Raw genomic sequence first — 13,459 nt, forward strand, 5'->3', positions numbered from 1 at the left:
GACGTCGCGTGTCGGAAGGGACTGCAGCGCTGGACTCCGGCTGCTCAGGCCGCGGCGCTCGGCCGTCCCACCTGTCCCGGCACCATCCGGACTCGGGCAGGGCCCTGAGCGCAGAGCTGAGGCGTGCTGGATCCCGCAGCGTCCAGTCCTTAAGTCACCAGCAGGTCGGGGAGGGACGGGCAGGAGGCGCAGCCCTGGGAGAAATGGCCCGCCGTGCTCAGGTCCACCAGGAGTTCGTCTTGGTGGCAGCTGTGCCCTCAGTCTCCCGGGGAAGGGTGAAAGCTGGCCACTTGTTGATTATAGAGTTGTCACTTCAATGTGGGGGGACAAAAAAAAAACAAAAACCTGTCCTCCCAGACTGATAGCCATGCACCAAAGAAGCCAGTCCTCTGTATCCACACTCTGTTAGTTCCCACATTTTTTGATTTGTGAAATAACTGCCCTGTCCCTGTGCAAGAGCCATGGACTGGCCCTGTGATGACTGAAAGCAGCCACCTTGAGAACTCCCTGCCCTGCTCCTAAATAGCCTACAGGAAGGGGCTTTGAACCAGGAATGGTGTGACACGTGCCTGTGATCCCAGCACTGGGGAAGCAGAGCCAGGAGGATCACTGGGAGTTCAAAGCCAGCCTATTTGGCCCACTATTCCTGTGAGACCTTGGTGACTTAAGGATAGCCCTCTTTCTCTACCTGTCTTTACCCTAGCTCCAATCCAGACCACAAGCACCCTTTATGAGCGGGGCTTTGAAAAAATCATGAAGCGACAAAATAAGGAACAGGTTCCACCTCCTGCTCTGGAGCCTAAGAAGCCAGCAAATAAGAAGCAACCAAAGAAGGTGGCAACCCTTACCAGCCACAGTCAGAAGCAGGGCTGCTTCCGCAGCCTGGAGGAGGCCCTGAAAGCAGTGAGTGTACCTAGACTTGAGGCATAGGAAGATCAGGGGCTTAGAAGATGAGGTGGGGGGAGAGACAGCTGAGGGACCTATGGGATCTGCAACGCTTTGGTTGAAAAGATCAGGAAAAGGTGGAAACAGCAGCAGAGCAGAATGTTTGCATTTAGAGAATGGGAATAGAAAATGTCTAGGGAAACACATTATCAAGAAGAAAGTGTGGACGATCCAGGGACATGAGGGAGGGGACAGAAAAGCTGGTTATGGTTCCCTGTCCCTCAGAAGCAGTGATCTTTCATCATTCTTCTCCTTTGTTTTTTTCCTTTTGAACATGTGATGGTCCTACAAACATAGGCCCAAGAGAACAGCATTCTCAGCTGTCCTGTTCTTAACTTTCGCAAGGTCTGGATGCAGTGTTCCTTTCTACATACTTTCCTTAAAAACAGAAAGCCTTACTTCTTCTACCACCGCTTGTTCAGCTGTTTCCCCACACCTACCCGCTTTCCCTTCCGGTTGCTCACAACTCACCACAGAGGTGTGTCTCTGGCAGCTGGATGTGGCGGCTCTGCAGAAGGAACTGGACAAGAGCCAGAGCGTGTTCACTGGAAACCCCTCCGTGTGGTTGAAGGACCTGGCCAGCTATCTCAACTACAAGCTCCAGGCTCCTCGGAGCGAACCCACGCTCAGCCACCATCCTCATGGTTAGTCTTCCCACCTCCCTCAGCTCAAATAAGGTCATGGAAATTGTAAAAGGGGTGTTTGTTCCTATGCTTCTCACTGTCCTGGTTTACATGGGCCTGGGACTTCCTTGGGAGAGGGAGGATGCCAGTCTTAATGCAGGAACCTCTGCCTCCATTCAGATAGGCAGGGGTACCTGGTGCTAGGCTCATGTGGAGGCCAATGGCCCCAGATTATCCCTACAGTCTGGTGAGCCGGGAGCTTCATGGGATCATCCGAGGGCTCCTGACGAAGGCAGCAGTATCTCTGGAGCTCTTTTTTGACCATTGTCTGTTCACCATGCTACAAGAGCTAGATAAGACATCAGGTAAGAGGAGCTGGTGGAGAATAAGGTCTTAGAAATGTGCTAATCTCAATATTATCTGGAAAGGGAAGAAGAGGTTAGGACTCAATGGCTGGGTTCTAGGTTCACAGTTGCCATAAAAGGAAACAGCGGGTTTGGGATGCCAAGTAGTGTGAATAGGTCTGAGAACATGAATTTCTTTAGGGGAGTCACTACACGGTTACCGCATCTGTATCCAGGCCATTCTGCAGGACAAGCCCAAGATTGTCACCACAAACCTGGGCAAAGTAAGCCATGAATGCAATGGTGTGGACCCCACAACTAGGACTGGGGAGGCTGGGAAGAATCTACATTGGCTGGGCCCAGTCATGGGAAGGTAGAAGACTTAACACCAGAAATTCTACATAACACTGTTAGCTCTTGCTGTGCGTCTGCTTTGGATATATGTGAGGCATGGACTCCTGTTCCCATTTTGTCTGTGGAAAGACTGGGCCACAATGGGGCTTCATAGTTTCCTAGGGGTGATCCGCCAGTAGGTGCTGGAGTGGAGTGACACCCTGCTCTGAATGACTGCGCCATGCTGCCATCGTGCCCCACTGCCACTCAGCCTACCCCTCCTCTCCCACTTGATGTCACTCTTCCCACTTGGCTCTAAGGTGCTCCAGAGCTTTGCCCTATCCCGGCCTGTCCTCCCCACTTGTCTCCTCAGTTCCTGGAACTGTTGAGGTCCCATCAGAACCGACCAGCAAAGTGCCTGACCATCTTGTGGGCTGTGGGGCAAGCAGGTTTTGCCAGCCTCACCGAGGGACTGAAAGGTACTAAGGAAGTGGGAATAAGGGAACCATCCCAGATCCGGGACACTCCCCTTTGACGTCCCTTGCAGTCAGGCCTAAGGCTTCCTCCCTGGCTTCTGTCTCTGCAGTGTGGCTAGGGATCATGCTGCCTGTGCTGGGCATCAAGTCTCTGTCTTCCTTTGCCATCGCATACCTGGATCGGCTGCTCCAGTGAGTAATGGGGGGACAGCAAGGGGAAGGCCCAGGGTGTCCACACGAGGCTGTTTCGGCAAAAAGGGAAAATCAGGACCAGCTCCTCCCACCTCTGAATGTGCTGGTGAGGAAGGAAGGGGAGGAACCCATCAATGGCTGGAGGGTTGAGTAGTGTTTATATTCTCTTTCCTATATGTGGGCTTGGCTGGGTTCATGGCCAAAACAGCTGGCCTGGGTGCGGATCTCCAGCAAGCCTGTTTCTTCCTTCCACAGGATGCACCCCAACCTTACCAAGGGCTTCGGCATGATTGGCCCCAAGGACTTATTCCCACTCCTGGATTTCGCCTATATGCCCAACAATTCCCTGACACCCAGGTAAGACTGATCCAGAGCGCACCTGCAAGCTCAGGCACTGATCCAGGCACTGTATTCCCCTGTCCCACCCCGCCACCTGGATCTGGATTGCAACTTAGAAGTTCCAGATGGGTTTCAGTGGACCCTTGATGTATATGAATTCTTGAGTGTGATTGGCATGTGGATATTTTCTTAAGGAGAAGTTACATAACTCTCATCAGATTTCCTGAGAGGCCTCTCAGTTAAAAGAGAGCCATCAAGAGGCCCTCAGGGACTCTCCCATGAGGCAGGGCTTTGGCCCTGAGGCAGGAAAAAGTTTGGAGGTGCAACTCCAGGCACAGCCAGTACAGGTCTCTTCATCCCTCCCCAGCCTGCAGGAGCAGCTGTGTCAGGTCTATCCCAGACTGAAGATACTGGCATTTGGAGCAAAGCCAGAATCCACCCTACACATCTACTTCCCTTCCTTCCTGTCCAGAGTCACCCCTCGCTGTCCCTCTGAGATGAAGAAAGAGGTGAGGAACTGGTGGCAGACTTTCCCTGGCCCCCACTTAGCTCTCTCATAGCACCCTGCCCTGCTCACTGCTGCTCTGCCCTCAGGAGCGAGGCCTGAAGGGCAGTACATGCAGGCCTCGGGGCCTCTGGTGCCCTGTCACTCTCATGGACTTGTGGTCCTAGAGCTGACATTCTTAACTCAGAGCCCCTCCCGCTTGGCAGCCTCTCAGCTTTCAGGTCCTGATGCTATTTCTCTGCCCTTGGGGTGAATGGTTGCCCTGGTGGCCTCTGTATTTGCCCTCTCCTCCAGCACCAAGCCCCCAGCAGTCTCTCCTGTTCCCTGAGCAGCTCCTGGGCAGCCTTACCCAATGCCTAACTGTGGATCCCCTCAGCACCAATGCCTGGAGGCAGCTGTACCCCAAGCACCTGTCACAGTCCAGGCAAGTTGGGGTAGGGTCACCAGCCTCTGCGCTACACAGACAGAGCAGCTCCTCTGTCCCAGCCTGAGGCTGGCCGTCCCTGTCCTGGAAGCAGAGGGAACCTTGGTGGCTCTTCTGTGGTCTCAAGCCTCTCAGCTTCAGTGGGAACATTGCCTACAGGGTCTCTGGGGGCAGGGGTAGAGAGCGCCAGGCTGGTGGAGGAGAGCAGGAGCGGGGCAGGAGAGCAGGAGGGTCGAGTAAGCAGGTTGCCTGATGGAGGGCTGTGCTTCCCCACAGCCTGCTGCTGGAGCACCTGCTCAGGTCCTGGGAGCAGATCCCCAAGAAGGTGAGGAGCTGGAGGACAGGCAGGCTGGGCCTTGGCCAGGCTCTGGGCTCCTGCCCCTCAGCCTCTGTCCTCCTTTCCCTGTGAGCTTGGTATGGAAATGAAGCAGGGCGGAGGCTCTGGATTCCTGGTCTCGTGTTCTTAACCCAGCTTTTGGTGTCCTACAGATGCAGATGTCTTTGCAAGAAACCATTCAGTCCTTCAAGCTTACCAACCAGGAGCTGCTGAAGAGGGGCAGCGGGAGCACCCAGCAAGTGGCCACCTGTGACACAGCTTGCAAGGTGAGGCACCTGGCCTCTGTAACCTGTATGGGATCCTGCATCTGTCTTGCACTTCCGGCTTGGGCCAGGGTCACAGCCCTGCCCTACCTGCGTGTGGAGCCCCCTCTGCCTCAGCATTGGTGTGCAGGCTCGGCCTGCTCCCTGGAAGGCCTGGCTCAAGCCTCCCTCTCTCTTCTGACCACTGTGTCGCACCTCCCTGCCAGGGCTCACCATGGCAGGTCCAGTCAGCCCCCATCCCCCAGCATGGAGGATTGAAGCCAGGTCCTTTGCTGCATCCGTGTCCCTTTTTAAAAGACTTTTACTTTGAGACAGTCTCTCTGAATCACTTGAGAGCCAAGGTGGTCTCAGATTTGGAATCCTCCTGCCTCGGTCTCCCAGAGTGCCAAGATTGCAGGTGTACACCACTGGGCCCCTCTGAGCACAACTCTTCCCTTTCCAACCAGCACTTGCTGCAGCAGGCCCGGGGCCCCCGGCCGCTCTGGACCTGGCTGCTGTTGTTGCTGCCTGTCTTTGCTGTGGGACTCCTGTGCCACGACTTCTGGTCACATGGCTCCTTCCAGGGTAAGCAGTGATGGCAGCCATGCAGGGAGCAGAATAGGGGGCACAGAGCTAGGTATAACCTGCATCCCCAGTACTCATGTTCATAATGCTGAGTTCTCAGGGCCACAGAATAAATCCTGTTGAGATAGGCTCTTCTATCCACAGGTCGCATATGACCCACAGATTGGACTGTTAACTTTGTAGCATAGAAGTGCTTACATATACATGATACCATGCAAGGAAGTGTTGCCTCCCAGAGCACTGGAGGCTCAGAAAGACTGTGCAGTTAGCATAAGGTCACAGCTAGTAAGCAGAGGGTAGACTCAGAACTGGAAGCTTCCCAGCACCCAAGTCCAGGACTCCACCTTGTGTCCTGTTCGTCCTGCTTACCTGGCCAGGAGGAGGCATTCAGCCCCTTAGGCCCGCGTGCCTCTCCTGAGCCTGCTGTGGACACACCAAGCTGGCTCTGTGATCCATGAGCGCATACACTTCTGCCCTCCGCCCTGTCTCCCGGGAACCTGCATGTCTGTCTCCCGAGTCTGCACCCTTGCCCCAGCTCATCAGAGCCTCCTTACTCAGCCTCCCTCGCCGGCCGGGTGCTTCTGTCGTCTGGTCTCTTGCCTGCTGGCCAGCAAGTGTGTGCCAAGCTCTACTACTCTGGCTTGCAGGGCTACAGGTAAGCCGCCCCCAGGCAGGAGAGGAAGGCTGAGAGCAAAGCCTTGGGGTGCAGGGTGGTGCAGACATTGGCAGTCACTGGGAAGTGCTTGTGGTTGTCCTTCCCCATGGCCTCACTTTCCTGGCTCTTTGGTAGCCAAGCTGGCTAGAGAAAGCTCAGAGCCCTGCCTTCTCCCCTCTGACCTCTACAGCTGGTTAGAAGAGACATTGCCAGCCTGCGGCTCCTACCTGCTTACTGTGGTGTCGCCCAGCTTACAACTGGCCTGGGCCTACATCAGTTCCACGGTCAGCTTCCTCTCTACCCACTGTGCCTCCCACCTGGCCTGGTTCAGTGACAGCCTTGCTAGTGTCTCTCAGAGGGTAAGCTGGAAGCTGAGTCGGAAAAGGGCTGGTCTCCAGCCGATGGAATCCCGGGGGCCCAGGCACCCTGACCCAGCCATCCCCTGTGGTCTACCTGCAGGTGCAGCTCCCTGATGCTCTGCACCAGCTGCTGCATTACCTGAGGGACCTGCTCCTGCTTCTGCACCACAGTGTGCTGCTGCCAGCATGGCACCTGCTGCTTGAGTCCCTGGCCTGGGCCCAGGAGCACTGCCATGAGGCGTGCAGGTAAGGCCTTCCCCCAGGGCGCTGGCACAGTGGATCTCTGTGGCCTCACTCCCTGTCCCCTGGCCAGGCTTTGTGTTCAGTCTCACCCATCCCTGGCCCCTTTGGGTGAGGCTTGTGGGTCCATGCTGCCACCTTGCACACACAGCCCTCCCTTTAAAATGTTCTGCTTTTCTCCCAGAGGTGAGGTGACCTGGGATTGCATGAAGACACAGCTCAGCAAGGCTGCCCGCTGGACCTGGCTCTGCCTACAGGACGTCACAGTGGCTTTCTTGGACTGGGCACTCACCATGATATCCCAGCAATAGGCCCTGCTGCCGGGCACCGGTCCCTGTCTTAGGCAGGCTGGCTGAGGCTGGGGGATAGAGGGTGCAGCTCTGTTGCTTTGGTACCTGAGTTCCATCTCTCTCTCAGTTGTGAGTGGGCAGTTGGCCAGAGGTCTGGGCCTCCCACCCAAAGGCCACTGGCTCCTTCTCAGGCCCAGGTGCACAGCCCCAGCCTGAGTGCTAGGCTGGCGGCCTCTCAAGTCCTCTTTTGCCTCCTCTCCACTTCCTTCTGTCTCGTCCCAGCAGCTCATCTCCAAAACGATGAGACAGCATACTTTTCAGCCTCCTTATTCTTGGTCATAAATTTAGCCACAGCAGAAAAAGGAAGGGACCTCCAGAAGGATCCAGCATGACAGTGGCCAATGGCAGCTTTCCCTCTACCCTTCTGCCTGGGTGTAGACGTGGGGCCGAGTGGAAATGTGTTACCTCAAACACCCAGGACAGGTGCTGCAGGGTCCTCGCTGTCCCCCTCCATTAGATGCCTGCTTCAGCTCTCCTTTGCCCTCAGGAAGGCTCTGACGTCTCCACTACCCACTCCGCCATCCACTTGGAGAGCACAGCTCGTCACTGTGCCTCAGGCCACCAGAGCCTCCCATCAGCCTGCTGGGGCCCGGAGTCAGGGCTGGGGTGGGGGGTCTGAGTGGAATAAAGGGCACAGATTGGATTCCTAGCTCTCCTCTCTGCTTCCTTGTACAATTCCCATAGCCATGGGATGGGACAGCAGAGTGGACCGCAGCACCCCTGGGGATCATTAGGCCCGGAAAATCCATATCCATATCCATCATTCAAAATCAGGCTCCCTTCTGCTCCCGATTATCACTTAAAACTGATTTGTGTTCCATGATTTGCCTAGATAGTTTGAGTGTTGTGTTTTGTTCGGTTTTTGAGACAGGGTCTACCATGTGTTCCAGGCTAGCCTTCAGCTTTGTAGGCCAGGCTGGCCTCAGACTCATGGTGGTCCTTTCTGCCTCAGCCTTCCAAGTGCTGGGATTACAGGCATGCCGCATCACACCTGGCAGCTTAAATGTTTTATGATTGGAAAAGCAGGCACTGGGAGTCTTCTGAGAATCCTTGGCCAGTGATTAGTAGTGTCCTTCCCTTGGCTGGACCTTAGTTTATTAATTGGTTCACTTTATAAGGCAGTAAGTAAAAACTACCAAGAGACATGAGTGCAGGGCTTAGCACCCTGTCATTAATTTTGAATTGAGACAGAAGTAGTAACTGCTGTTGTTTCAGTTCTCACCCCAAGTTTCTTCCCTGGAGTGTCTCTGATGTAAGCAGTGCCACAGGTGCCACTGTAGCCCATGGGCTGATACCTGGCTCCCTCATAAAACCAGAGCGATAAGCAGAGATGTGGCCTGTTACCACTTTCCCTCTCCTGGGGAATACCCCATTTCCAGCACCAAGGTTATAAAGAAACAAGTATGGAAACCTTGGTCCAAAGTGAGATTGTGAAGACTGGCATCTGATGCCTTATTTTGAGACAAGCTCTAACTGTGTAGCCCAGGCTGGCCTCAAATTTAGAAATACTCCTGCCTCAGCCACACCCAGTGCTGGAATTACAAGTGTAATTCAAGCCTAGCCTGGACAATTTAGTGAGATCTGTCTCGGACAAATAGGGGTAAGGATGTAACTCAGTGAAAAGGCCCTAGGCTCAATTGCTAATACAACAGAAAAATTCCATAATGTACTCAAATATTAAAGAAAAGGTCTGTGCCACCACCATGGTGTGTGCTACCATGCCCAGCTTGGCATCTCATGCTTTTCCCCTCTGGGGAAGTAAATAGCCCATGCCGGGAGATGCCTTGCTCTCCTAGTGGCAGTTGGCCAATGACTGTCCTTCCCAAGGAGAAGTCCATCCTGGCCCAGGCCAACTGTAAGCCTGATAGGCTGGAATGTCCAAGGGTCCCAGGATGGATGGGTTCCATTTCCTCTGTTCTCAGCATTTGGGCACAGACAGGATGAGCTCTCCCCAGTGAATCCTTGTAACTATCCTGTATTTGGGGCAAATTAAGAGAAAGGGACTAGGTGAGCCCAAGTTTGCACAGCCCAGGACGAGTAAGATGATAAGGCTCCATCCCAAAGTGACAAGTCCAAGGGGTCCAAGGCTACTGGGCTGAGTTTTGAATCTAGCAATCCTGAGAATGCCAGGAATATTAGGTTGGCTTCAAATGTGTGCACACGATTTATGTTATGTTCTTTAACTTTTAAGTTACTATCCTTGGGTCCAACTTAAGTAATCAAGGTCTTCACAGCCTCTCCCAGGGACACTGACACCTCAATTGGCTTTATTCAGTTGTTTTCTGACCTCCAGACTTTCCTATCAAAGTAATCCAGCACAGTGCCCACTGTCCATTAAAGTAAAGCCAGACCTCCAGAAACTTTGTTTCTGCAGAGCTGTCAACAAACAGGAGTCTGTGCTGAGCTTGAAAATTAAAGCAGTCTGCACCCCAGAGTGTATCCCAGCAGTACTGACAGGTGGGGTGACTGCACTGTTATGCTGAGGGTGTTGCTGGAAGGAAGCTGGCACTTCACAGCTACATCTGGAAGTGGTAACTTCACAGTTGGAGTTCCACAGATAACACATCAGACTAAAGGGCACTTTTGAGTATGTGTCTCTTACTAGTTAGCAACTCTTGAATGGGCTGAAAATAGAACACAACTCGTTTCTGAACACCCCGTTTTTCTTAGGTCTCAGAGCAAGTTTCTGTACTCTGTTTTTCTCTGCCCAGTCCACACCTTCAGTTTTAGAAAACAGGACAGCCCGCCGTACTGCAGATAGAAACTTGCTGGGCTCACACCTGTGCTCTGCTGCTACGTTCTCCAAGTGCCACCACCCTAGGGAGGACCATTTCCCACAGGCATGCCTGCCCTGCCCTATTCCAGAATGCCCCAGCTGTCAGATGTTTCTATGCTTGAAAGTCTTCTAAGCATTTTAAAGTTTTATCACACTGAACGGAATTTGTTTTGTTTCTATTGTTGGGCATGTGTGTGAGTAGACAGGGTCTTGCTGTATACCCTAGCCTGGCCTTGAACTTGCTGTGTACCTCAGGCTGGTCTCAAAAATCACAATCCTGCCTTGGCCTGTGGAGTGTTGGAATCATACACCACCATACCCAGCAGGGGGGGATTAAGTGGATGTTTAAAGTGACCCATCCTTTTACTATCCAAGCTTCACGGGGTCGTTCCCAAAGGGACTTGAGGGAACCAAGAGCCTTGCTTTTTCCTAAGCAGCATTCCGTGTATACTGGCTGTGCAGTTTTGTTGCCCTAGACTTAAACTATAAGAAGCATCCTCAGGGAGGTGAGACGTGGTGATGCACACCTGTAATCACTCTGGAGGCTGAGGCAGGTGGACAACCTCAAGTTCAAGGCCAGCCTGGACTACATAGTGAGATCCTGTCTCAAAACAAAATACAGATAAAAAACATAATTCATAAAAGAAATGCAAATGAACAATGCACTTAAAAAAGATTCACTGCATTGGTAAAGCAGTGCGAATGACTGGGAGATAGGTCAGCAAAGATCTTGGGTTCCATCCCCCCCACAAGGTGCAAGTCCCAAATAAAATGCCATTTTTTTGCCCATCATATTAATAGATTCTTTGAAGTAAAAATATACTCTGTGAATGCTATGACAGAATTTGGTATGCTTCTGGGAAGTGGTTTGACAACTTTTATTAATGCTGAAATGCTCATGCTATTTGCCCAAGCAATTACACTTTTAAAATATACTCTATAGAAGTAAACAAATACAAGGGAAAGATGTAGGCTTAAGAACATTCATGGTAGCATATTTATATTGAAAATTTGGATATAAACAATGTCAAAAAAAACATTTTGATAAATTGTGAAATCAAAAGATGGAAAATGGCTATTCAAGTGGCAATTTCAAAATATCTTTAATGACATAAGGTGTTAATAATAGTTCAATTTATTGAAATATTGCCTATGATTATTTTTAAATGGAAAATTAGTGTTGGCAAGGATATGGCAAAATTGGAACACTTGTGCCTTCCTAGAGGAATCTGAAATGATACAGCCACATGGAAAAGTGTTTGACAGTCCCTCAAAACACTCAAAGATTTTGGACTGGAGATTTAGCTCAGTGGCACCGAGCCTGCCTTGCAAGCACAAGGTCCTGATGTCCAAGCCCTGGTACAAAAAAAAAAAAAAAAAAATCAAAGATTTTTTTATGTTATTCAAAATTCCACTCCTTGGTATGCACCAGAGAAATTAACATATGTTCCACACAGAAACTGGAACACAAGTGTTCTTTGTAACAGCCAAGAGATGGAAAGAGCCCAAATGTCCGCCAATAGATTAATGGATAAACTAATAACAGCATAACCGCGTGGCGGAATATTATTCAGCCATAAAAAGGAATGAGGTACTAACGTGCTGCAACTTGGATGAATCCCAAAAACATTATGTTAAGTGAAAGAAATCAGACACAAAAGGTCACACTGATATAGCAGAAATTACAACTCCCAACCTGCAGGATATCAGATGTGCCCAGTTCTAGTCCTCTGAAATCCAAGAATGAATTCCAAAGGACAAGGGAGGTTAAGGGTAGGAAAGGTTTATTGGGGAATGGGAATAGCTCCTAAGAGACAGAAGGGGTCCTGAGTTACCACCGAGGCGGCCCTTTGTCAGGGGTAATTTACACAGCAAAGTCACAATGTGGGTGCAACTGCAATCAACCTATAGGATTTCGAGTATAGCTGCTTAGCTTATATTGATCCAATAGGGAAGCGGGTCACTTAGCGGGGGTACAAGGAAAGAACAAAGGCATTTGGGGAAGGAAGGGGTCCAGAGGCTCTGGTCACCCACCTGAGCGGACTTCGTGGACGAGGTGGCGCTAATTAGAGCATTATCCCAGTTAACTGCTTACCGCGTAGGGAGGCGTGTAGGCCTGGCCCTTGCATCTTTGAGACCTGGTCTGGCTTTCAGATGCGCTTCCAGCCACAATTCTGATGTCTTCATTTCTCTGCTGACTTCCTTGACAGCCCAGTCCCTCTGTGACTGTCTATTATTTTTTATCTAATTTAGCTGCTTATAATACTCTCACCAAGAAGGCAAGCGTTTCGCAGCCGGGCGAGAGCCGCAGGCGGGATCCCGCGGTGGAGGAGTCGGAGAGCGGCGCCCACCGGAAGCTCAGAAGCTCAGGCCCCGAGCGGAGCGCGTTCGCGACCCCGAGGGTGCGCAGTCACTGGGTGTTGGTAGTATTTTGTAAAAACGCAAAGAAACGTCAAGGAAGCACAATGCCCGAGTCTCCTGCGCCCTGAGAACGGGGCTTTGGGCAGTGTGTCTCCTGTTTCTTTCTGACTCGGGTTTCCTCTGCTTTGTGAGGCCCGTAGGGCTCCGGGGCTTCCTTGTATGAAAACCGGAGCGGGTGACAAGCGCTTCGAAATCTCTCCAAACGGGGGAAAAGGGCGGTCTTGGTGAACATTAGAAGAGATCAGCAAAAGAGGTAGGTAGCGAGGCCTTCGATAGCTCAGTTGGTAGAGCGGAGGACTGTAGCTGACATCACTGTAGCAATCCTTAGGTCGCTGGTTCGATTCCGGCTCGAAGGACTTCATTGTCTTTTTAGCATTACCCCACACCCTTTGGGGAAAAAGGGTCATCCCGGAGGGGCGGGCGCAACGACGCTGCGCGGGTGCACGGTGTTCAGCATACGCTATAAGGTGTTTGTACATCAGATGCCAAGTTGCATCGACTTACGCCGCAAACTGAGGTTTATTGTTTATGTATCATTATATGTCTGCTTTTCAAAATCTCTCCAGCGATCCCACTGTACTCTACTAAACAGCCCGAATTGAGGTTGAACTGACAGTCCAGAACAACCCGTAAGGCAAAGAGAAGCAAGCCAGCAACGGCCGGGGGATTAGCTCAAATGGTAGAGCGCTCGCTTAGCATGCGAGAGGTAGCGGGATCGATGCCCGCATCCTCCACTTAACTTTTGCGTGCCACACTAGTGGGCACCTAACGGCGACTAGGAGACCTGCTTCAGGCGGGGTAGGAGGTTCGACATTATACAGCGCGGTGAGGGGCTCGGTGGGCGTTGACCCGCTTCACACGGCTGGCTTCCTTTTATTCGCAGGTGTCTTTCCCGGCGTCCCGCTCGGCCGCTTGGCCTTTCCCGCCTCCGTGAGAAGGCCTCCTCCCTGAGGCCTAGCGGGAGACGCGGCCGGAGCGCGCGCGGGTGGCGGGACGGTGGTCCAGCGGTCCAGACCCCAACGGCAGAGGCGCAGGTAGCGCTAACGTGCGCAGAACGGCGCTGACCAATGGCAGCGCGCTTTATTGGGCGGGTAGCCAGCTGCAGCCGTGGCCAATAGACGACAGACTTCTTGTTTCCTGGCAGAGCGGGGTCCCGGCACCGCGGCGCTAGGGTTTTGTTTGGGTCCTGGGAGGAGGACCCGGGTGCCGGGGCCCGAGGTGCCGCCTCGCTAGCGGGACAGGGAGCGGGAGCGCCGGTCCAGAGAGAGGTGAGGGGCTTTGCGTGGACCGCGGCCCCGCCCCCTTTTCGCAGC

At 52.5% G+C, this 13,459-nt stretch overlaps 2 protein-coding genes and 2 non-coding genes across 7 annotated transcripts in view; all 4 read left to right on the top strand.

Moving 5' to 3' along the window:
- The first annotated feature begins 6 nt into the window (after positions 1-6).
- Tmem214 (transmembrane protein 214) lies at positions 7-9,585 on the top strand. Of its 2 annotated transcripts, none has more exons than XM_010604801.3 (16): positions 7-903; positions 1,439-1,589; positions 1,799-1,933; positions 2,114-2,196; positions 2,619-2,724; positions 2,832-2,913; positions 3,169-3,270; positions 3,620-3,761; positions 4,090-4,181; positions 4,458-4,506; positions 4,671-4,784; positions 5,228-5,345; positions 5,904-6,000; positions 6,191-6,359; positions 6,460-6,605; positions 6,784-9,585. In XM_010604801.3, exons 1-16 carry the CDS (start codon positions 754-756, stop codon positions 6,908-6,910), a joined length of 1,863 nt encoding a protein of 620 aa, XP_010603103.2. In that variant the 5' UTR covers positions 7-753; the 3' UTR covers positions 6,911-9,585. The 2 variants fall into 2 exon arrangements, with proteins under 2 accessions (XP_010603103.2, XP_033619082.1); XM_033763191.1 differs by having other exon boundaries at positions 1,916-1,933.
- A 2,827-nt stretch (positions 9,586-12,412) lies between these two features.
- Trnay-gua lies at positions 12,413-12,502 on the top strand. The gene is given in 2 exon segments: positions 12,413-12,449; positions 12,467-12,502. It is a non-coding gene; the product is annotated as a tRNA-Tyr (tRNA).
- Positions 12,503-12,807: 305 nt separating this feature from the next.
- Trnaa-agc lies at positions 12,808-12,880 on the top strand. Its single transcript has one exon. It is a non-coding gene; the product is annotated as a tRNA-Ala (tRNA).
- Positions 12,881-13,293: 413 nt separating this feature from the next.
- Positions 13,294-13,459, top strand: part of Agbl5 (ATP/GTP binding protein like 5) — a 16,951-nt gene continuing 16,785 nt past the window's right edge. For 2 of the 3 annotated variants that reach the window (XM_010604798.3, XM_010604799.3), the window contains exon 1: positions 13,296-13,414. The gene's annotated coding sequence lies outside the window, so the exon portion shown is untranslated. Of the gene's footprint in view, positions 13,415-13,459 lie in introns of all 3 variants that reach the window. The other variant, XM_010604800.3, reaches the window with a different exon arrangement.

The sequence above is a fragment of the Fukomys damarensis genome, unplaced genomic scaffold (genome assembly GCF_012274545.1).
Source record: "Fukomys damarensis isolate Sample0158 unplaced genomic scaffold, DMR_v1.0_HiC HiC_scaffold_2, whole genome shotgun sequence".
Classification (NCBI taxonomy): Eukaryota; Metazoa; Chordata; class Mammalia; order Rodentia; family Bathyergidae; genus Fukomys; species Fukomys damarensis.